The 23,123-nt window shown below is 39.3% G+C and overlaps 1 protein-coding gene across 4 annotated transcripts in view; it reads right to left on the reverse strand.

Moving 5' to 3' along the window:
• LOC124131833 (lysosomal-trafficking regulator-like) overlaps positions 1-23,123 on the reverse strand; it is a 104,490-nt gene that overhangs the window by 72,016 nt on the left and 9,351 nt on the right. Inside the window, exons 1-2 of one of the 4 annotated variants that reach the window (XM_048403571.1) lie at positions 22,412-22,836; positions 122-201 (exon numbers count right to left, since the gene is read on the reverse strand). In XM_048403571.1, the coding sequence (XP_048259528.1) occupies positions 122-159 (38 nt within the window). In that variant the 5' untranslated portion in view covers positions 160-201; positions 22,412-22,836. Of the gene's footprint in view, positions 1-121; positions 202-11,361; positions 11,461-15,179; positions 15,331-22,411; positions 22,837-23,123 lie in introns of those variants that run through there. The other 3 variants (XM_048403572.1, XM_048403569.1, XM_048403570.1) reach the window with 3 other exon arrangements.

A 23,123-nucleotide genomic window follows, 5' to 3' on the forward strand; every position in this document is an offset into this window, starting at 1 on the left:
TTCACAATAGTGCTGATTGTATCTCCATGATAGTGGCAAGGTGATATGTTGTGCTATTGTTCATCATTTTATATCAGTGACATCAGATGCCATATAATCTAATACAGCTTCTCACACTCACCCAAATCTGGGAGTTCCCTGAGGTCCGGCAGTCACCATCAGGTGCAGCTTCAGGAACTTGTCCAAGATCACATGGCGCTTCTACAAAAAATGAATGTCATTCAATATAACAAGAACGGAAACTATATCAGATGATTAGTACGAATGTAATCATGTTACTAGCATTCAACCATGAAAGTGTAAACACCCTAGCCCTGGAGGATTGCCAACCTGAGGTAGAGTACATGTCGTAAACATTTAACATGTTTAACATGGTCTGTGTGTACTCCATTGAACTTTCATTCTCAACTCCCTGGGGAGTAGACATCCCAAGCTTCAACTGATTTGTGGCCCGTGCGCTGTACACACTGCCACATGTACATTTCTCTTTGTTTTTATCTCAGGTTACATTAGTAAGCGTGTTACACTTTATTCTGATATTAGTACATAATATTGGTGAGTGTCTTATTTTCTTATGTACATATTTTAATATGATATGTTTTCTTTTTTTCATATTTTAGTGCGAATCAACTGTGCAATTTGAATTTCCCTTGGGAAAATTATGTCTTCTCTTTTCTTATCTTATGTAAATATACACATAATACAAGAACTGGAAACATATACAGCAATTAACACATAGATATATAGTGATGTTAATGATCACAAATATTTACATTAACAATTAATACTGGTTATATTATTGTGCATGACAATGTTTTGGATATGACTGATTGTGTTATGATGTGCCAGGGTGGAAGAGATACACATCTGATTACAGCTGTCACAATCAGCACTCATCAAGGACAATACAACTCAACTGTCAATCAATACTGATATATAGGTCAATATTACTTATATGGCCATGTGATAAAACATGATATACACCAGTCATATCTACATATATACACAGACATCATGGTCGTACTGCTGTATCTATTACAGAGAATGTCCTGGAATGTCCATGTACATTTGTACACAAGAATTGATTACACTTCTATCACATCACTACATGGTAACCATGATGATATCTCTATGCTAGCTGTTGCGTCAAATTGCTGTCGGTGTGTGCATACATAATTTAAAGAAAACGTTCTTCTTCTTCAAATTATTTGGCATTGATGAATGCGATTTTAAAAATAATTGATCTCAAAGCTGACAACAGCCCTGTGATGCTAGTGAGAGATGAATGAAGGAGTGAGTGAGTGAGTTTGGTTTTACGCCGCTTTTAGCAATATTCCAGCAATATCACGGCGGGGGACACCAGAAATGGGCTTCACACATTGTACCCATGTCGGGATTCGAACCCGGGTCTTCGGCGTGACAAGCGAACGCTTTAATCACTAGGCTACCCGACCGCCCGATGAATGAAGGAAAAAGGTCACAATGATCACCTTGGCTATATTACAGAGGCTTACCATCAGTCTGCCACCACGCTGTAAGGGATTAACAGTAGTTGTGTTTTACACGCAAAGGGGGCATCTCAGTTCACGCCCAGCTTGAGGACTGTCACCAAGGTGCATGTGAACTTAAACCAGCCTAATTTCGTACAATTGATAAGGTGAACATCATTCACGCTAATCATTGAATTAAATAGAAAATTATATATGTTGACCGCTATGTTTGTTTGTTTGTTGATTGATGCCACACTTAGCAATATTCTAGCTATATGACGGCGGTCTGTAAATAATCAAGTCTGGAACGACAATCTAGTGATTGATATCGTGAGCATCGATCTATGCAATTGGGATACAATGACAGGCAGGCATTGGTTGCTGAAGACCTATTCTAACCCGGATCTTCATTGGTCTGACAGCTGTGTAGTACCATGTTAACGGTATATAAGCTTGCACAATGTCATATATCATCATTGCATATTATAAGCGTGATAAGATGTACAAAAAGTTATCTGATATAACATACAAATGTCTATATGACAATTTATATAAAAATGATAGGTCCAAATGTAGAATGGAAACAAAAGTTTTGAGATGACCCACGCTTGGTGACCTTCTCTTGTCTATCCAGTCAGCATGGTCAGTTCGCCTGATTGCACGCCCTATCGGAAACAATAGTGGTGGCAAATCGAGGAGCCCCCATCACAGCAGCCTGCAAATGGCAACAATGACAGTACTGATTGTTGTCTGTAAGTCTTGAAGGTGTGGAGGATACACAAGACAAGGTGATAAAGTATAAAGTGGCACACGTAGTCCCAAGGTACTGTTATCACCAGATATTCAGAATGAGCAAAACGCCAAATGAAGTGAGGATAATGTATTTACGATAACACAATCAGCTAAGTGAAGATTGTAACAGCCCAACCTTGTGTGATGATAATAACATGTATATTTACTGTGCACAAATCCATGCTCAGAGTGCTACATTATTACCTCGGTCAATGGGTCAGTGTGCACTCAATGTTCATTCTCAGCTCCCTGGGGAGTATATAACCTAAGCTGCCTGTAGGGCACCAGAAGGAAAACAGTCACACCTTACTGGGTACTCCTTCACTGCTGCATCTAAGTCATCATATATACTACTCAAAAGAAACTAAGGATCACCTGATTCTTTCTGGTGGTATGACAGAGTAATTAGTATTAGTATTATACCTGTGAAGATCCGGGTTAGAATTGGTCTTCAGCAACCCATGCTTGTCATAAGAGGCTACTAACGGATCGGGTGGCTGACTTGTTTGATGCATGTCATCGTATCCCAATTGTGCAGATCGATGCTCATGATGTCAATCACTGCATTATCTGGTCCAGACACAATTATTTACAGACCACCGTCATGCTCATCATGCTCATGATGTCAATCACTGCATTATCTGGTCCAGACACAATTATTTACAGACCACCGTCATGCTCATCATGCTCATGATGTCAATCACTGCATTATCTGCTCCAGACACAATTATTTACAGACCACTGTCATATTGCTGGCATATTGCTGAGTGCAGTGTGAAGCAACAAAGAAAAAAACTATAGTAATATAAAGAATCCAGTGGTCCTTAATGTCTTTTGAGTAGTATACAAGCAGACAGAGTGTTGGGTGCACAGTGTGTCAATCTCCTTAAAATCTGATCTTAGTTCTCAATGCGGCTAAACAAAAATCTGAGAACATCCTTTTAAGGGGTAACGTCAAAATGACCTTTCGTGAACTTTCACTGACAAATGAAATGACAAACAAGAAGTTGACATCAGTCAATCAGAAAGCAGTTTTCTCGAACTTTGTGGCACAAGTTTTAAATTCCACTCCTGACTACCCTTTGAAAAATATTGATTCTAACTTTGAAAAACGAACAAAAGAAAATTCTGGACGATGACTTTGATGGAATCGGTCGTATCGCCCTTAACTGTCATTCACAATACCATGGTGTTAACCATTTTTTGGTTGCATGATAAGAAAACACATTCCGACTGTCACTTTCCTGATCTGGTAAGCAAAGCTCTGATTGGTGGGATGTAAGGTCGTTCGGACGCGATCTGTAACGGGATGTTCTTAGTTTAGTGGTAGTGAGAACTAAGATCTGCTTGAAATGAGATTTACAGTTTGTAGACAGTGCATACACTTCCCTTTCACAGACATCTTGCAAAGAGCTGTGACAGTACCTCTGTAATAAGTCTGTATTCACCTCCTGGCATGTGCCAAAGACCAACATTCAGTGTCTGAAATAACTGCTTGCCTGCCTGCCTGCCTGCCTGCCCGCAGCAGGTAACTTTTCTGTCGGCCTGCATGAAATTTTCCTCGATCAACTCGAATATCTGGCAGATAATATTCAGACTACTTATGTATTCAGTTTTATTATGAACTCTCAATAAGATTTTCAAGTAATTGTTTGCATTATTTCAACTGAATCAAGACATGATTTGTCTCTTAGTTTTTGCTATTTTTCAATGTTTAGAATGCCTGAATGCAGGCAGGTAACTTTAAAGGTAGGCAGGCAACACTTATGGGTCACATGCCTTGTTGGTCACATGTCTTGGGCTGTAAAATTATTTGGAACACTGCCTACATCCTCTGACCTCTGATGCCATGTATTCCACACATAATACACACACCTCAGAGTCAGCCGGGCAGACAAATGTGTGCTATGCACGACATACACATGGCATCAATTCACTGTTATACAACATAACTAAGCCACAAAAAGCTGGTAAACTGGTACCTTTTTAAAAATTCACATAACTTGCATAACACAGTCACATAATACAAGCTTATGAAAGTGTAGACATAAAGAGACACAGGTTTGGACACGCTGTCTGCCGCTGGAATATGATTGCATTAAACAACAAGCACACATATCATGTATATACTTGGCCAAAGAGATTGACAACAAGTATCAAGTTACAATGCATAATGCCAAAAACATAACAAACAACAGAAACTTTGTTGTGATGAACGTCTGATATTTTGCTTGTGTTTCCACAGCAATTTTCTTCCAGCAATTAGGTTTCAACACAAAGATTCAGGGTATTAGCTTCATTCACTTCAGCATTTTAATATCTGCAACATGAAAATAGAGGAATTCTTTTCAGGGATGCAACATAACGTGAAACATTCACTTGCCTGAATAGTGGTGACAGATAAGGTCATCCCTTAAAAGCCTGAATAGTGGTGACAGATAAGGACGACCCTTAAAAGCCTGAATAGTGGTAACAGATAAGGACGACCCTTAAAGGCCTGAATAGTGGTGACAGATAAGGACGACCCTTAAAAACCTGAATAGTGGTGACAGATAAGGACGACCCTTAAAAACCTGAATAATGGTGACAGATAAGGACATCCCTTAAAAAGCCTGAATTGTGTTAACAGATAAGGTCATCCCTTAAAAGCCTGAATAGTGGTGACGGATAAGGACATCCCTTCAAAGCCTGAATAGTGGTGACAGATAAGGACATCCCTTCAAAGCCTGGATAATGGTAACAGATAAGGACATCCCTTCAAAGCCTGGATAATGGTAACATATAAGGACATCCCTTAAAAGCCTGAATAGTGGTGACAGATAAGGACATCCCTTAAAAGCCTGAATAGTGGTGACAGATAAGGACATCCCTTAAAAGCCTGAATAGTGGTGACAGATAAGGACGACCCTTAAAAGCCTGAATTGTGTTAACAGATAAGGACATCCCTTAAAAGCCTGAATAGTGGTGACAGATAAGGACATCCCTTAAAAGCCTGAATAGTGGTGACAGATAAGGACATCCCTTAAAAGCCTGAATAGTGGTGACAGATAAGGACGACCCTTAAAAGCCTGAATTGTGTTAACAGATAAGGACATCCCTTAAAAGCCATAATAGTGGTGACAGATAAGGACATCCCTTAAAAGCCTGAATAGTGGTGACAGATAAGGACATCCCTTAAAAGCCTGAATTGTGGTGACAGATAAGGACATCCCTTAAAAGCCTGAATTGTGGTGACAGATAAGGACATCCCTTAAAAGCCTGAATTGTGGTGACAGATAAGGACATCCCTTAAAAGCCTGAATTGTGGTGACAGATAAGGACATCCCTTAAAAGCCTGAATAGTGGTGACAGATAAGGACGACCCTTAAAAGCCTGAATTGTGGTGACAGATAAGGACATCCCTTAAAAGCCTGAATTGTGGTGACAGATAAGGACGACCCTTAAAAGCCTGAATAGTGGTAACAGATAAGGACGACCCTTAAAAGCCTGAATAGTGGTGACAGATAAGGACATCCCTTAAAAGCCTGAATTGTGGTGACAGATAAGGACATCCCTAGAGAACCTGAAATTCTACTGGCCTTCAGGATACCCTAAACATCAACATGATTGAGGCTACACCCAAGTAGCATCACTGGTTTTAGAGAAAAATTCTTTCTTCTGTCATTTTCATCCATAAGATTTTTTATATTGGTTTCACGAGACAAGACAATATTTTGAGCATCTAAATAAACATAAAGGCAGCGTTAGAAACTAACAGTTTTTGTCCACTAGTCCTTATAATGATAACATATAGCAAAACCCTTAAAAATGGCAATTTTCTACTAGTCCTTATGATACCTTTACCATTGGGCAGTTTGGCAAGGACTATAGGACTAGTGCCAATTTCTAACCCTGAAAAAGGGAAAATCAAAATACTTCCATCTCACTTGTTTTTCATTCAAATGACTTTCTCTCAATGGACTTGATAATAACATACATCGTTAAAATGAAGTTATGTCTGGTATGTGTGGCAATAGCCACTAATATAACCATGACTGTATCATGTATATCATGTTACTGACAGAGAGGTACGAGTTTGTCACCATAGCCACTTGTCAAGCTTATATCATGCTCCAACTGTAGCTCTTCAACTGACTGGGGGCACGGGTGGCCCAGTCGTCTAAGGCACCGTGATTCGCTGTGCAGAGTTGCGTCCCTTGGGCACGCCAGAAACCTATGATTGTTGGTTCGAATCCCGGTTTGCCCCAATTATGTTTCTAGGTTTGTCAGCACCATTCCCGTGCTTGTGAGTTTCACCGAAGTGGTAAACGTCTGAGACCTGCATCACTTTGGGCTTTCCTCCCACATTAGGCTGACACGCCATGATATAACTGAAATACTGTTAAAAGCGGCGTAAAACCCAACTCACTCACTCACTCTTCAGCTGACTTATACAATAAGTTGTTTCTTTGATGTTCAACCTACTCCACTCAAGCCCCTCCATTCTGTCCAGCTGATATATTCACCACTTTCTAGGATTTCAGATTCACACATATCAAATCTATGACATCTAAGTTGCAAGCTCATCGCCTTTCATGTATATATCTCCAGAGCGACCTCTCACTGAACTGACATAGCTGAGTATTTGTCGTCACCAATACAAAGTACACTTCTCAAGCTAACTATGTACCAAGTTTACAACAAACAGTTCACGGCTCCCCAAGAATACGACAACCGAATCAGGCTCTTACAGGTCAGAATATAGTGTGTCCACTTGACACAGTAATATATTCAGAACACTATACAAGTACATCCCCTTGGGCTACAGCGTGGGCTATCTGACAAGTGAGGGGGCTCTCATCATAGACATTATTATACAGGCATGTGTCATTCTGGTTTGATGAAACGAGAGTCAGATTTCTTCTATTTACCAAGCGAGAGCAAGAGTAATACATGAATTCTCACACGAGTTTCATAAAATCAGTATGACACACATGTGAGTGTAATAATTTCTTTATTACCAATTATTTCCTAATCCTTTTGAACTCCCCTTTAGAAAAATGCACTGATCACTGTTTTAGAAAAACCCAGTTGTCGAATGACGTCAACAATCTTCAGTAATGACGTCATTTCTAGAGTGACGTCAACAATGCCGTTCGGATGATTGAAACAATACACTGGTGTGAGAGAAGCGACATTTGCGCTAGTGCACATATCATTTCTAACCCTATAAGTAATAAGTCTTATTAATCTCAACTAAGGTAAGATCAGCAGAACATCACAAGTGTGCAGCATGATCTGTCTGACTCGTGAGGGGTGTCTGTCACATCCAGAGTCATATTAATCTCAGCTTATGCAAGATCAGCAGAACATCACAAGTGTGCAGTGTGAACTGTCTAGCATATACCGACTGGTGAGGGGACTGTCACAACATCAGAACACAACAGATTGTAAACAAACTGAAGTGACAGTGTGCTGTGTGTGACCCAGTATAAAGACTCTGAGCTGACCAGTCTTTGTTTTAGCCCGTTAATGCTGAGCGCCAGCCAGGATTTATGACTACAAGTACCATACATACCGTATATCGCTGTGTATAAGGCGAGTTTTTCGTACCTAAAATGAGGGGGCTAAGAAGGGGGGTCGTCTCATACACGGAGTCGAAGATCTCACATTTTTTTCCACTGGCGATGTCAACCGGCGTCCGATAGCCAGCCCAGCATTTGACAATAAAACTTCGCATTTCGTCCTAAATAACTGTTCCAATAACTATTTCCATACATAAACATGATTTGTATCTCTTTTCCTTGAATAAAGTTTAATAATTTCTGCAAATAAAGTTGAAATGACCCTCGCCTTGATGCAGATTGTCAAACCACCTGACACAGTAAAACAATTAACATCCGTGAGCAGAGAGCCGGAAGTACCGGTAAGCATTTGCATATTGCACATGTGACCTAACATGTGATAACCAGTGAAGCTGAAATCAATTCCCGCTGTTTTTACAGTTGTATTAACAAGTGTTGGAGACGGTGTGTACAAGTGATTGTGGAATAAACACGCTGAATGTGAAGCAAACATAAGCCTAGTTAGTTACAACATAGTTAATTGGCGATTAAATTACTCACCATTGTCTCTTATATGTTATTACTTCATAAATGAATTTTATTTTACGGTAAGCAAGAGAATATTTATGGATGTCAACTTCTATATTATGAGGGGGCACGGGTGGCCCAATCGTCTAAGGCGCCGCGATTCGCTGTGCAGAGTTACGTCCCTTGGGCACGCCAGAAACCTATGATTGTGGGTTCGAATCCCGGTTCGCCCCGATTATGTTTCTAGGTTTGTCAGCACCATGCCCGTTCTCGTGGGTTTCACCGAAGCGGTAAACGTCTTAGACCTGCATCACTTCGGGCTTTCCTCCCACATTAAGCTGACACGTCGTGATATAACTGGAATACTGTTAAAAGCGGCGTTAAAACCAACTATATTATGAGTATGGCCATTCCCTCTGAAGGACTAAGCACATACTCCGAAACCTTGTATTCGTCACAATAAAGTTGACATCTATAAATATTCTCCCGCTTCTGTGTATCACTTCTAAATGCCATTCAAAGACTTAACATGTACCATCCTTTAATGTCTTTTGGTATGATTCAGCAGATGGTCCACTAGACCACTCTTTGGTAGATTGTCTCCTAACAAACAGTGACAGGAAAAAGGAGATCAGCATTTTAAAAAGGGAGGGGTCAAAAATATCGAAATCTTCTCTCAGTCAGATTTGCTGCCTACAACATACTACATTTGGTATTCAAAGGGGGGGATCCGCTCTGGATCCGCTTATGGACAGATCCATTTCCATGCTACTCCTTGTACACCATATAGCACAAGGCCGGAGGAGTGACTGAAGCACATCTCAAATGTTTAAGTTATGTATAGTTGTAGACACCAGATTTTTAAGCAAACTGTACCACATTCTTTTGTGTCTTTGCCCATTGTGTTTGTTTGTTGTTTTACTCCACACTACACACCCGTCACATATCAAGATAGCCTGTAAGTAATATAGTCTTGGTCGGACAAACCAGTGGTTGATATTATAAGCAACGTCCCATGCATTCAGGGTACGATGACATGCAATCAACCACATCGTCTCTCTCCACAAGCGACCGCCTCTGTGGTCTCGCGGTAGAGCGTCCGCCCGGAGAGCAGAAGGTCCAGGGTGATACCTACTGCCATGTTATCTTAAAGGGCAAGTTCACACGGAAATTAACCTATTTTTCTTGTACTTTTTCCACATTAAAAGTGTTAACCTAGAAGTGTCATAGACAAAAACATAAAAATATCACAATTAATTAACATATTTTTCGCATTAAAGCGATTTATATTTTTCACATTTACAAAGTGTTCTATTTCCACAACAAAAACACCATGGCTTATGCCCCTTGCAATATGACGTCATTGGTGCCAATTGATAAACATTATGACGTCATCATGCTTTGTTAGAGCCGCTTCACGTGGTGTAGGTCTAGGTGTGTGATTCTAGCGTCTCAGATGCCAGCCAGCATAGTGTTATGCTGAGTCACCACTGCGCCGGAGTGTGTCGTAGGCCATGTTGTTTTACCGCAAACTGGTACTTCATATCTTTTGCGTTGAGAATAGACAGGGACCCAGTTGAATTGGCACCAATTACGTCATAATCTAAGGGGGATAACTCAGGCCTGTTTCGCTCGAAAAACGAAGGCCTCATAACGGCATATCATTTTCACACTATTGTGAGCTTCCTACTTTCACTGTGAAAAAAATGAGTGTATATTTTCAAACACAGATACTAATTAATTCTAAAATTGCGTTTTGTTTAGAAAAAGAAAGAAAGTGATTTTTGCGTGTACACTTCCCCTTTAAGAGAAAATCACACACAAGAATATTGACCACAGCTTTATATAATGCTGACATAACAGGAGTGCAATATATGTTGTAGCAGGATCACTTGGGTAGTCTGTCTTACAGACCCTGATACAAATATATATCAAATACAGCCCATGCAAGTCTATAATGTTTGGCAAGTCTAGATCACTGCAGTATAAAATGAAGAGAGTCACTGGGCTCCTTTTTATTATATTTTTATTAAGATAACTGAACAACTGTTTTATTTATGTACGATATGTTCATTTCAGAGACTAGATTTTAGTCTATCACTTGGGGTACAGGGGTTTTATGCGTCTTGCACATACAACCACATGTACCCTGAGTGATCCTGCTACAACAAATTTATCTTACTGACAAGTTTTAATATGACATAGTAAAATAATTCAAACAAATTCAAAATTGATAATAACAGCTGTTCAACTGAGTTGAGTTTACGTGAATTCCAATGACTTGGGAAAAAGCATGCGGTTTTTCCTTTCAAGCAGGTATAAGGGATTTAATCTGCCTCTCACACACATGCAGCCGGACTTGCTCATGGCAGGGTATAAGAGATTTATTCCCCCGCTGAGAAATTGATTTCCCTCCTAGACGGAATACACAGAATCTTATCAAGATCATGTGGACCAATCAGATCTCATCATTCTGACATGGAGGTATGATAATTACTTGATAACTTTAATATCACACTTTCAGTTTCATCAAGAGATCAGAGCTCCAGATAAGCTGCGTATCTGCGTAAAATACGCATCAGAAATGCAGAAATACGCAGTAAAATAAAATCCAAGCGTATCAAATACGCAACGAACATTACAGATACGCTTCAAAATTACACGACACCAGTTTGCAGGGACTAGATGAATAGTGTTTTTAAATATTTAACTTAAATACCCACATGTGTAAAAACTAGTGGGTAACAGAAATTTGAATACCCAGATAGAATTACTGATACCCAATGATTTTAAAATACATGGGTAAAATACCCACAACACCAAAAGCTTATCTGGAGCTCTGAGACATAAACCGTTGTTCTTCCTGCTCAACCTGACATCAGATTCAACTTGTGTATGTTCTTCATTCGTGTGCCCCTTTGTCAATTTTCAAATGACCGAACTTGAATCTTGGCAACACAATATTTTTAAACGTTCCGTTCTGTATCATCACAATGCTACAAATTTACCTGTGTTCCTGAGACGTGCCTTTGATCGTAACCTGCTGCACAGTCGGCTGAGCCTGAATACTTTGGTTCTATTTTGAAAGGCATTGAAAGGATTATATCCCGATGACGCCTGCTTTTGAGCCTGCTATCTGTGTGTGACATAACCATGCATTCAATACACATCATACCACGTCGTCCTACTGATTAGTTAACACACATTAATCATGATGGAGCTACTCTTTAAATCAAAGGTCAAGATTTTCTCCGATATGAGTCTCATTTTGCCAGTACATGTCGTGCTACTATTTATAAGACTAAACAAGCTCCCATGTACACTTCACACACGATTTCGCCCAAATATATGCTAATAACATTGAGAGAAATTTTGAATAAAATTCATAAAACATATTACAAATATAAGTCCAGATGTACAATGAACATGCTTTTATAACCAGATTGAATAATAATGGGATTAAATTACGAACTTCGGTTTGAAATTGTTGACTGGTATTTCCGGTGTCACGTGCTAGGGGTGAACACATGATCCGATTTTTTGAGATGGGGAAAAACATTGCACCAGTGTAAAACTTGAGTTTATTAAAAATATAAGTAAATTTTGGGAGCCATGCATGACCGCAAGCAATAACTGAGTTAGAGCTATATTGATAGGTGCAATAGTGAGGAACATTGAAATACCAATTTCATGAAACGAGAGAATAGGTCTGGAATCGGATGAACAAAAGCGTGTCAGAAAGCAGAACTATTCACAAGTTGCAAGAAATGGGTCTTACACAGGAGCTTGTTCTGTAAACGAGTGAACAGTTCTGGTATCTGACAAGTGAAAGGTGGAACTATTTTCATTAAACTTTCTGACATTACCTGGTCCGACTTTCAGGGTCACTACAGCAGGAAGGATTCTAGCTGTCTGTAACACGCCAGTTTCCCTTCCCACAATCAGCTCTTTGTTCACCGGAGACCTCATCTATTCAGCTTAATGTCACATCCACCTGTCCATGTTGAATGTTGCATGCAAGCTGATCCATAAGCATGCATGTTAGGTCAGCTCCACATGTCTGCATGTTCAAGAGATTTAACAACCCGAACAGACTCTCTAACTAGTTTACAATGTTCGAAATTACATCGTCAGCAAGTCTCTTAAGAGAGGATTTGTGAAATGTTCAACATTTTGTACTATCTTCATGATCTTGAAATCTCGTAAATCTAAGATCTGGCACTCTAATGCAATGTCTCCCTGTGAGTGAAGACCTGATGAGAACGCTTTCTTCACTTTGATCTTTTAGCGGAACATCTTAGAAATTTCAAGGTTATACTACCCTCCAAGTGATATGTATAAGGGTCCTTCTCTAAAAAAGTAACATTTTGGTCTATGAAAAAACAACAAATCAGAATTCATTTTTGAAATGTTTTTAATGAGCAGATAAATAACATAACAATTACTGAATATAAGTGTAAAGTGTGCAGGCTTAATATGTCTTATTTTCCTTTTTGCGGAAACTATTTTTGGCATCTCTGTACCAAATGTCTGTGCTGTTACCATGGTTACCGTTTTTTTCTCTCCGAAAATAAATAAAAAATGAATTAAATCTATGATATGGTTGTTGCATTTCGACATAGTTCAAATACCAACAGCTATAAAATTTCATTCATTGGCTTTACTAAATTATTAGACTGTAAACATATGCATACAATGGAATTATTTGGAGAAAGATGTACGATAAACTTGTCTACTGCTTACACTGAAATGGATCTATCATTTTTCTATAAGGTAATAATAGTTATTACACTCATTTTATGAATTATATATATTTGTCAGCAGAGTTGAACCAATTATAACTTTTGAGATGGCAGAAACCTGGTGACAGGAAAGTCATTCATGGTAACAGGACAGACAACATGGTAACAGGAAGGACAAAATATTTTGTAATTGCCAAAACTATAATAACTATTTCTGTATTCTGTGTTTAGGAAGCAAAGATAGTCCAAAAAAAGGAAACTCAATGAATGTGCATACCAAAGTGTAAGGTGTATTTTGTATGAGACACTAATCAAATAAAAACGTGAGGTTTGGTAACAGCACAGACAAGCAAAAATTCATAATCAAATCTTATGTGGAATTGCTCATCTCCAATATACTTGATCAGAAACTATACCAACAACCTTAATGGCACTTCCTGAGGTTATTGTTGCTTATTCCAAGCATAACCTCGTAAGGAAATGAGAATAGTCAACTTTCAAAACTTCAACAGTAACAGCACAGACAAAGTCTGATAACATATTTGCACTTTTACCAAATGATAGCATTATATGATAACATTCAGTCAATCTCATTAAAATCCGACCTTAGTTCTCGCTACCGCTAAACAAAGATCTGAGGACATCCCATTACGGATCATGACAGATGAATATACCGTGATCCCTCGACTTAACGCCCCTTTATGTACCGCTACTCCGGATGCACCTTGGCTCCCAAAAATGCATGAAGAATTTCCCGCTTAAAGCTTGTTAAAGCAATTAAGTTACAAATAAACTGATGAGATTAATTCCAAGTCGAAGTACACATGTGTGTTTTTGTAAACGAATAAACAAATGAAATTCAGTGACTTTTTTAGTAAATATAAATGTGTTCATTACCTCATGTACACGCACCGGTTGCATCGTTCGAAAGTTTCAACGCAACATTTTCCCTGTGTATAATTATCATTGATAATAGAACAAAATATATCTCTCATCCACTCAAATCTACGTTTGTGTTTGTTTGATTTTTATAAATTGCTCAAATAACCGTGTAGTTACACACGTCCATGTACATTGTACATAAAGTGCATACAGGGAACCGTCTGTGTCCGGGTTTTTCATAACTTTGACATGTCATTATTTATTAACCAATCACAGCCTTGGTTGCACATTAGTTTCGATACAAGGTTTGTTCAGCATTGTAATGTCATTGATCGATAATGTGAGTAGGTCGGCGATCGGACCAATTTTCTTCCGAAAAACTTAGAATATAACAACAGTTTGTATCCTTATTTAGATTTTACATGTATAACATCCAGTCGTAAAAAAATACACTCTACTTTGATTCATTTTCACTTAAAAGTATTTTAATTTTTTTTAATGCATGCATTTTGAATCATCGTCCACGATCAGTGTTGTCATAGCGACTGATTTACAACACCCATTGTCTGAAGAACATTTAATTGCAAAGGCTCATTACCCTGCTCCGGGGCACCTGACAACAACCACTACCACTATGTGCTGACCTGGCACATAGTGTCTTTTGTATGTATATATCTACATGTATAAAATAAAACTCTATATACTGCAAGCCATCGTCTCCAAGTTGTCACTTCCTACTGAGAACCATATGTCGGCCCCTTGCATATACGAGTATGCAAATTATTCATTAAACAACGTTAACGTCAGACAACACGCGTTAGTTACATAGATCTACATGTCCCATGCCACTGTGAAATAATTGCGCCACTGTTCCATTCACTACCATCATTACGTAATGTGAACCTCAGCAATGAATATCTGTACAACGCTCTTTCCAAAAACGCGGGGTCGGTTTCTTGGACCCGGTGACAGTGGTAATGGAGGGATCACTGTATATTACCTACGCTGTTGTGACTTGCTGTCCCTATAGGTAAACATTATTAAAATTTGTCTTTGTATGTATCAACTTCGGTAATAAATGGAACATTATATTTGTGTCCTTGTTACGTGTGTTATACTATGTTTACGACACTCATGCCTAAATTCTGGTATTTCCCTTGACATGAACACTCCTATAATATCCTCTATATAAGTATGTTTACCTGAATATCCAAGGGACAAGTAGGGGTGGGTAACTGACACTGTCTCCCCAAAAGTCAATCACTCCACAAATAAACCTATAAATATCTTTACGTAATAGGGCATCAACACTACAACCCAAATCATAGTCCTTCTTGGCATAAGAATAAATGCAGCTTGTGTAAGCTCCCGTAGGGGGTCCATTGAGTTTATACAATTGGCTCCCCAACAACCGGTTTGCTAACTAGTTTTACCATGTATACAAAACCTGTCTAGCAGTGGATACAAGTGTTATAACACACACTTGATTAATCCTGGGACACTGTGAACACTTCTGAATAAAGCAACGATAATACAGATGAATGGCTTGATTCTTGATTTCCCAGGCTTAAACTGTGGGAGATATTCAATAGCTCCAAATGATCCTCTCTCATCAATAGATGAACTGCATGGCAGCAACTTACACCTTACACTCTACATCTTCCCTGAGGCTATACTCTCTTCAAGGTCTTTCTCAGAAAATAAGCACAGGGTTTATGTCTTGACCCTAACGTTAGAAGAAAAAGAAAAAATGTTTTATTTGTTTTATGCAAATACTATAGCAGCAAACCTAAAGAGCCCAAGTCCTCCTTAATTTCTGACCCTGGATATTACTTAAGATTAAATGAGGTAAAACAAATGTTTAGAGTTCAGAATGTGGTCTACTAGTTCTAAACCTGCTCCAATATTGACATAAATGCACTTATCATAGCTCCATGTCAGAATGAGGAGATCTGATTGGTTCATGTAAGCTTGTTAAAATACTGTATCCCACCTTGGAGGGGAATAAATTTCTCAGCGGGGTAAAAAATCGCCACGAACAAGTCAGGCTGCATGTCTATTTCTGAGAGGCAGAATAAATACCTTATAAGCTTATAAGCAAAAAGCTGCATGCTTTTTCCGAGTCAATGGAAGTCACGTGACAAAGCATAAGTTAACCTCAGCTCAATCAAACAACTGTTTTCTATCAATTTCGAATTTGTTTGTATTATTTTTCATTTTAAAACATGTCTGTAAGATAAATTTGTTGTAGCGGGACCAAGGGGTACATGGGATTTTATGCGTCCCTCTTTAGGTTTTACACCACTCGGTACAAAACCTATTGCAGGACACATAAAACTTCTGGCTCGTGGTACAAAACCTATTGCAGGACGCATAAAACTTCTGGCTTGTGGTACAAAACCTATTGCGGGACGCATAAAACTTCTGGCTCATGGTGCAAAACCTATTGCAGGACGCATAAAACTTCTGGCTCGTGGTATAAAACCTATTGCAGGACGCATAAAACTTCTGGCTCGTGGTATAAAACCTATTGCAGGACACATAAAACTTCTGGCTCGTGGTATAAAACCTATTGCAGGACGCATAAAACCTCTGGCTCGTCGTATAAAACCTATTGCAGGACGCATAAAACCTCTGGCTCGTGGTATAAAACCTATTGCAGGACGCATAAAACTTCTGGCTCATGGTACAAAACCTATTGCAGGACACATAAAACTTCTGGCTCGTGGTACAAAACCTATTGCAGGACGCATAAAACTTCTGGCTCATGGTACAAAACCTATTGCAGGACACATAAAACTTCTGGCTCGTGGTACAAAACCTATTGCAGGACACATAAAACTTCTGGCTCATGGTACAAAACCTATTGCAGGACACATAAAACTTCTGGCTCGTGGTACAAAACCTATTGCAGGACGCATAAAACTTCTGGCTCGTGGTACAAAACCTATTGCAGGACGCATAAAACTTCTGGCACGTGGTATAAAACCTATTGCAGGACGCATAAAACTTCTGGCTCTTGGTATAAAACCTATGGCAGGATGCATAAAACCTCTGGCTCATGGTATAAAACCTATTGCAGGACACATAAAACTTCTGGCTCGTGGTATAAAACCTATTGCAGGACGCATAAAACTTCTGGCTCATGACACAAAACCTATTGCAGGACGCATAAAACTTCTGGCTCATGATACAAAACCTATTGCAGGACGCATAAAACTTCTGGCTCATGGTATAAAACCTATTGCAGGACGCATAAAACCTCTGGCTCGTGGTATAAAACCTATTGCAGGACGCATAAAACCTCTGGCTCATGGTACAAAACCTATTGCAGGACGCATAAAACCTCTGGCTCATGGTACAAAACCTATTGCTGGACGCATAAAACCTCTGGCTCATGGTTTAAAACCTATTGCAGGACGCATAAAACCCTATGCACCCCTCGTGATCCCGCTACAACTTATATTATAATAAAGGTATTTCTAAGAAGGCCAATAAGGATAGTTGGCATCCTAACAGTATCTAATGATGACCACATGGAGCTGTAGGCATGATGAGGTAGAGGACTGGTCAGCTTGGCATCTGGTACAAACTAGCAGAAACCTCTACAGAGAAGCCCATGTTTGCTAATGGCCGATAAAATTCATGGGGAAAACACAACCTTAATTCCCCAAATTAAAAATAAGCAACAACTGGGCCACTGTCCGTACATATTTCACAACTAGTTGTAAAGTCCAATGTAGGTTATCTCGGGCTTATCAACCGAAACTGTGTAACACCAGCTGTGAACAACCTTATTTTGTTTGTTGATCACTTTAAACTACCGGCAGCTATATTATGACATAATTCAAATCAATATTTACATTATCAGATTCAGTTTCTGAGGAAGTTTCTACATCAATCCCTGCAGTGTTCATAATAGGGGTCCAGGGGTTCTTGAGATTTGAATAGTATTTGAATATTTGAATATATAACATTAACAAACATAATCAACATTAATATGTTTACATTAGGATTTTGACAAAGACCCATTGACATTCATGCTACCTCCGCCACGCATGTGGTTGTGTCACAGAAAACAGTTTCATATTTTTGAAAGTGTCCAAGTTGATCACGTGTGAGCCATGTGCTTCCCTGCCTGCCATGTTATCATCATTATTCCCTGAGCTGGTTGAATGGATGTGACAGTTCTCCTTCCTAATGACCTCAGCCCCAATACCTTGTCCTAGGGAGACTCAAGATAACAAGGCCCATGAATACCATAACCTATTAATTGGCCCCCTTTACCTGAACAGCATCCCCCACTCTATGAGCTGTGGCCAGGAAATCACCTGGCGTACAATGTCCCAATAAGCAAGCTAGTGGCATCTTGGCTCCCTTGGTTTCCAAAAATCACAGTTATCAGGAACCGTACAGAGCCGCCAGACCTCCAATACATGCCAGGATCTAATAGCTGACGATACTAAACTATGAGCTGTGGCCAGGGAATCACCTGGCGTACAATGTCCCAATAAGCAAGCTTGTAGCATCTTGGCTCCCTTGGTTTCCAAAAATCACAGTTATCATGTACCGTACTTCCTCTATGAGCCGCCAGACCTCCAATACATGCCAGGATCTAATAGCCGACGATACTAAACTATGAGTTGTGGCCAGGGAATCACCTGGCGGACAATGTCCCAATAAGCACCCATACCCTTGTGGCACCATGGCTCCCTTGGTTTCTGAAACCCACAGTTATCAGGTACCCTATTACCTCTATCAGCTGCTGGACCTCCAATAACACACCACCCTCTAACAGACGACGAGTCATACCAATGTCCCAAAAGTAGAAGCCGGGGCTCTATTAGGCGCCAGGTCCATCATTTGGTGAAATTAATGATCCCTATTAAATTTGGTTATGGCATGAAATGATTACTCCCTTCCACTACTGGTATCTCCTCCCGTCTTTCGAAACAACATGTCAAGGGTATGTGGTGCAGACTTCAGTTAGGTAGTGAGCATCCATTATGACGCCAGGTCAACAGCTTGCATGAAAATATTAGATGCACGGGCTTCTATTAGAGGAAATACGGTATACAAATCTAAGAGAGTGAATGTTGTTTAAAATACACCAGATTCCAGACATATCATGGCAGTCATATACCTATGAGTAAAGTATTGGGACATAAATGGAAATAAAATGATGCAAAGTTTATTTTAAGTGGGTGCGTGAGTATGGTTTTACACCACTTTTAGCAAACATAACAAAACAAATTATTACTCTTGACGAGGTAAATATGCAAAAACAAGGACCCTCAGACCCGACTCTTTCGACGGTCAGACAACCTCAGGGTTTGGTCCTCGGGTCCTTGTTTACGCATATTGACCTCATCAAGAGTAATTATTCATATATTATCATCTGATCCTACAACACAGAAGGAATGTCACAAGACTTGTATTCAGACTGAAGGCCGCAAACCATGTAACAGCAGTGTATGCCACAACTGTTGTATCTAGCTACTAGCACACACGTCTTGGGGAGTCTTGATCAGTAGATCCTAATTTTGTGAACACATCACCTGTTATTAGACCTTAAATATTTTACGGAACTCAGCCTTACAAATTTGTATTTAGTCCAGAGACTAGTGTTAACGACGATACGATGCACGACACATTTTTACTGTATCGCGATACAAGACGATTCACTTGCCAAATAAATTTTTACTACTCATTTAATGACCCCAAACGTTTTTGTCAGTCAAATACTGCAGAATGTGTTGTAATTAGCATTTCAAGTTCACTACTAAAAATAGCCGCTACAAACATGTGTCTACATCAAGCCTTTCGCTTTGAACCTGCTTTGAAATAATTATGGTCAAGAAGTTTTGAGATTTGACGAAAATATGCGTATCGTGATACATATCGTATCGTGACCTATATATCATGATACGTATTGTATCATTACCTTCCTGTACCTTTCACCCTAGTAATGCCCTGTCTACTCACATGTACTGGGCCTACAGGCTGCTACACAAGATACATATATATGAACACAGAACAGGACTGTCTACACTGAACACGCTGAAGAGGAAATAGAATTAGGAATGTTTGTCCTAACTAATATTGATTACAATCGGTTTGTCAGTCATCGAAAATAACTGGCATAAATTTTTGTGCATATTTTCCAGATATTACACATCAAAATACCTGCTCTTATCTTGATATAAAACATTCAAACTTTTATTCCCAAAATGCCACACCTTTCTAGTTTCACTTTCTGAGTCTATGTGTAATTACTAATTTTGTATGGATCTTATGAATGGTTCTATGAATTATGAAACTTTGAAATAATAAATATTTTTCACCGCCGTGACCTTAATCGATTACCGACACAAACAATTTATCTGTATAGCAGTTTCGGATACCAATCGATGTTGTTTACATAATCCTTTATCGGAACATCAGAAAGTTCAGTTCATCCATCTTTCACAAACACATTTACTACTCAATTCAAATAATTTTTTATGTCACTACTTTTTACCACAAAGGATGAAGACCTGGATCCGTACACAATTACATTTAGCATGTGTGACTTCATACAGCCATACAACAACCAGCTGTATCGCGGATTAAAATAGTTCCACAAAACGAGAGGTGACATCAATGTATGTATGCTCAATATGCTCTATGGGAACAACGTTTGCGGTTTCTTTACAATATGTATTCAATTAATATCCTCATTAGATGAGAAAGGTCTGTTAAGAACTACCTCAGTAAGTCTGTCACAATGACAGCGCGTCGTAATACATTTACATCAAGTACAGGACGTCAAACCGGCCGATACAAATAAACGTGACGGGATAGATTTCCAAAGTTGTTAATGAGCCTGTCGCTATTACAAGTGTTAGTCATCACTGATAGATTGGACAATCATTGAAAGGTGATTGCAAAGATGTGTCAAATAGATACTAAGGAAAATTGATAGATTACTTAAGATTGTCAATGTAGTCTAGGCACAGATTGAGTCGACACTACAATAGTTTGGATGTGCTTTTCTTCGTGTTGTTCTCTAGGACGAGACGGGCATGCATTGACATTCTCTGACTTCTTCCAATGTATGCTAAAATTCTAAGTTCAAGATTAAAGGGTCCAAATTATGATAAACGACACTTCTGTATTTATTCATGGTAGGGAATGCCCAGGGGTTTCACCAGGAATGTGGAAGTAGTCCGTCAGTGTTTACGTCATTTCAAGAATACAGTCTCGTGAAAAGCACATGAACACCAAAATACGTTGTTCATACACTAATGGATTTCAGTTTCGCGGTCATGTGACTGACCTCTCGTCTAATGGAAAAGCTGTGTATCATGTAAATTTCACGGACAAGTCAAGGATCACCCCATTCTTTCATATGACAATAGTTATTATAAACATTAGTTATATGAAAGAAATGGGTGGTCCTTAACTTTTTTTGAACAATATATAAACATGTCATAACACTTGATCATTAGCTAAAAGCAGCCACACTTCATAAAATGTCAGCAGTCATATGGAAGAGAAAACACTTCTTATTTTTGCGTTACAAGCCCCTGCGTATTGATCAGCATCAATCATCCACACCCATAATGTTGGTTTCTCAAGCCTATTCTTGGAAGACAAAACGGTTTCATCAACAAAACAGCCACTGGCTTTAGTTTCACTTATAGTCTTGGTGAAGTGAAATGGGGTTTGATGTCGCTTTCCAGTTTATTACACTCAGGGAGGTAACCATGGTAACTTATTAAGGGGGTAGACAGGTCAGAGGGAATCTGGGGCCAGTCACCAAAACATTTAACATATGACAGTCTAAGTAGGGTCAAATAAAAGAGGACATGTCACAATTAAATATGAAGAGCTTTCACATTTTGTCTTTTCAGGAGGGTCATGAAAATAATTTACAAGGACCTGGGGCAGGGTCATCCAAAAATAGGACAAGCATTTGGGGAAGGTAATTATTTTTAGTCCATCAGCGCAACAAACACCTCTGACCCACCCACCCCTGTGATAAACGACCTGTCCCTGACAATGGGACATGCTTTCTAAGTTCCTTTGGAGCATACATATAAGGACATGAAAAGTTTGGGTGGAGAAAAGTTTAAAGTTATTCAAAATATTTACTGACTTGTAAAGAAGAAGTTGTAGGCATTAGCATGATTAGCAAAACCAGTCTGTAGCCATCAAAATAGTCACATTTAGACCAACTGACAGTAACCATGGTAACCGATGAACGATTCAACCATAATAACAACTATCTTCAACTGCTCCCTGCGTTATACAACTGAACACTCACTCACTCACTCACACTGTGGTACACCTCCAAGTGAACAAATAGCAGTTAGTCGGCCAATAATGGGAACGGCTACCATAGACAATTTCACATAAAATATTAATTTCAGATTTCATTCACAATACTCACATAGGTAAATCTTATGATTGCTGATGGAGAAAAGGTAAATCCTGCCTCCCCCTCCAATCTCTCAGCGGTGGGAAGAATCACTGTTGCGCGACCACATTGTGTGACCTAGCATCAGGACGCTGGATGTCATTCCAAATACGCACAGATGTATCTAATGGGCGTGAAATGAGAAAAAAGTAGCTCCTGCCTCCTTCTCTGAAATGTCAGAGTTTGGAAGAACCACGGAAACGTGACCAAATCATGTGACTGGCACCATCAGGACACTGCATGACATTCCAAATACTCACAGATGTATTTTAAACTAAAGGTCAGAAAGGAAACCACACCTCCACTTCCAAACTGACGGTGGTCGGAAGAATCACGGTAGCGTGGTCATGTCATGTGACGTAACTGATGGGCTGTCGACAAGGACACTGAAGGATGTGTTAGCAGGTCCTGTTACATCATGATGTAAATTCCATATACAATACACTTTATATAAGTAAAATACGATATCCATGTACTGCTAAACAGATGCTCCCTTATACAACAGGTTCTTCAGGGAGCTCACGCATGACAGGCTAGCTTTGTGATGTATGAATATGAAATTAATATAAGGAAATCTGTGAACTTCATGTCATCATGTCAGTGCTCACAAAAATGACATGACACACTCTGAATACCATCCCCCCCTCCCCCGGAGGAAGATACCATCTGAAAAATTGGAAATATC

Source organism: Haliotis rufescens, unplaced genomic scaffold (assembly GCF_023055435.1).
Source record: "Haliotis rufescens isolate VD_foot unplaced genomic scaffold, xgHalRufe1.0.p SCAF_3, whole genome shotgun sequence".
Lineage (NCBI taxonomy): Eukaryota > Metazoa > Mollusca > Gastropoda > Lepetellida > Haliotidae > Haliotis > Haliotis rufescens.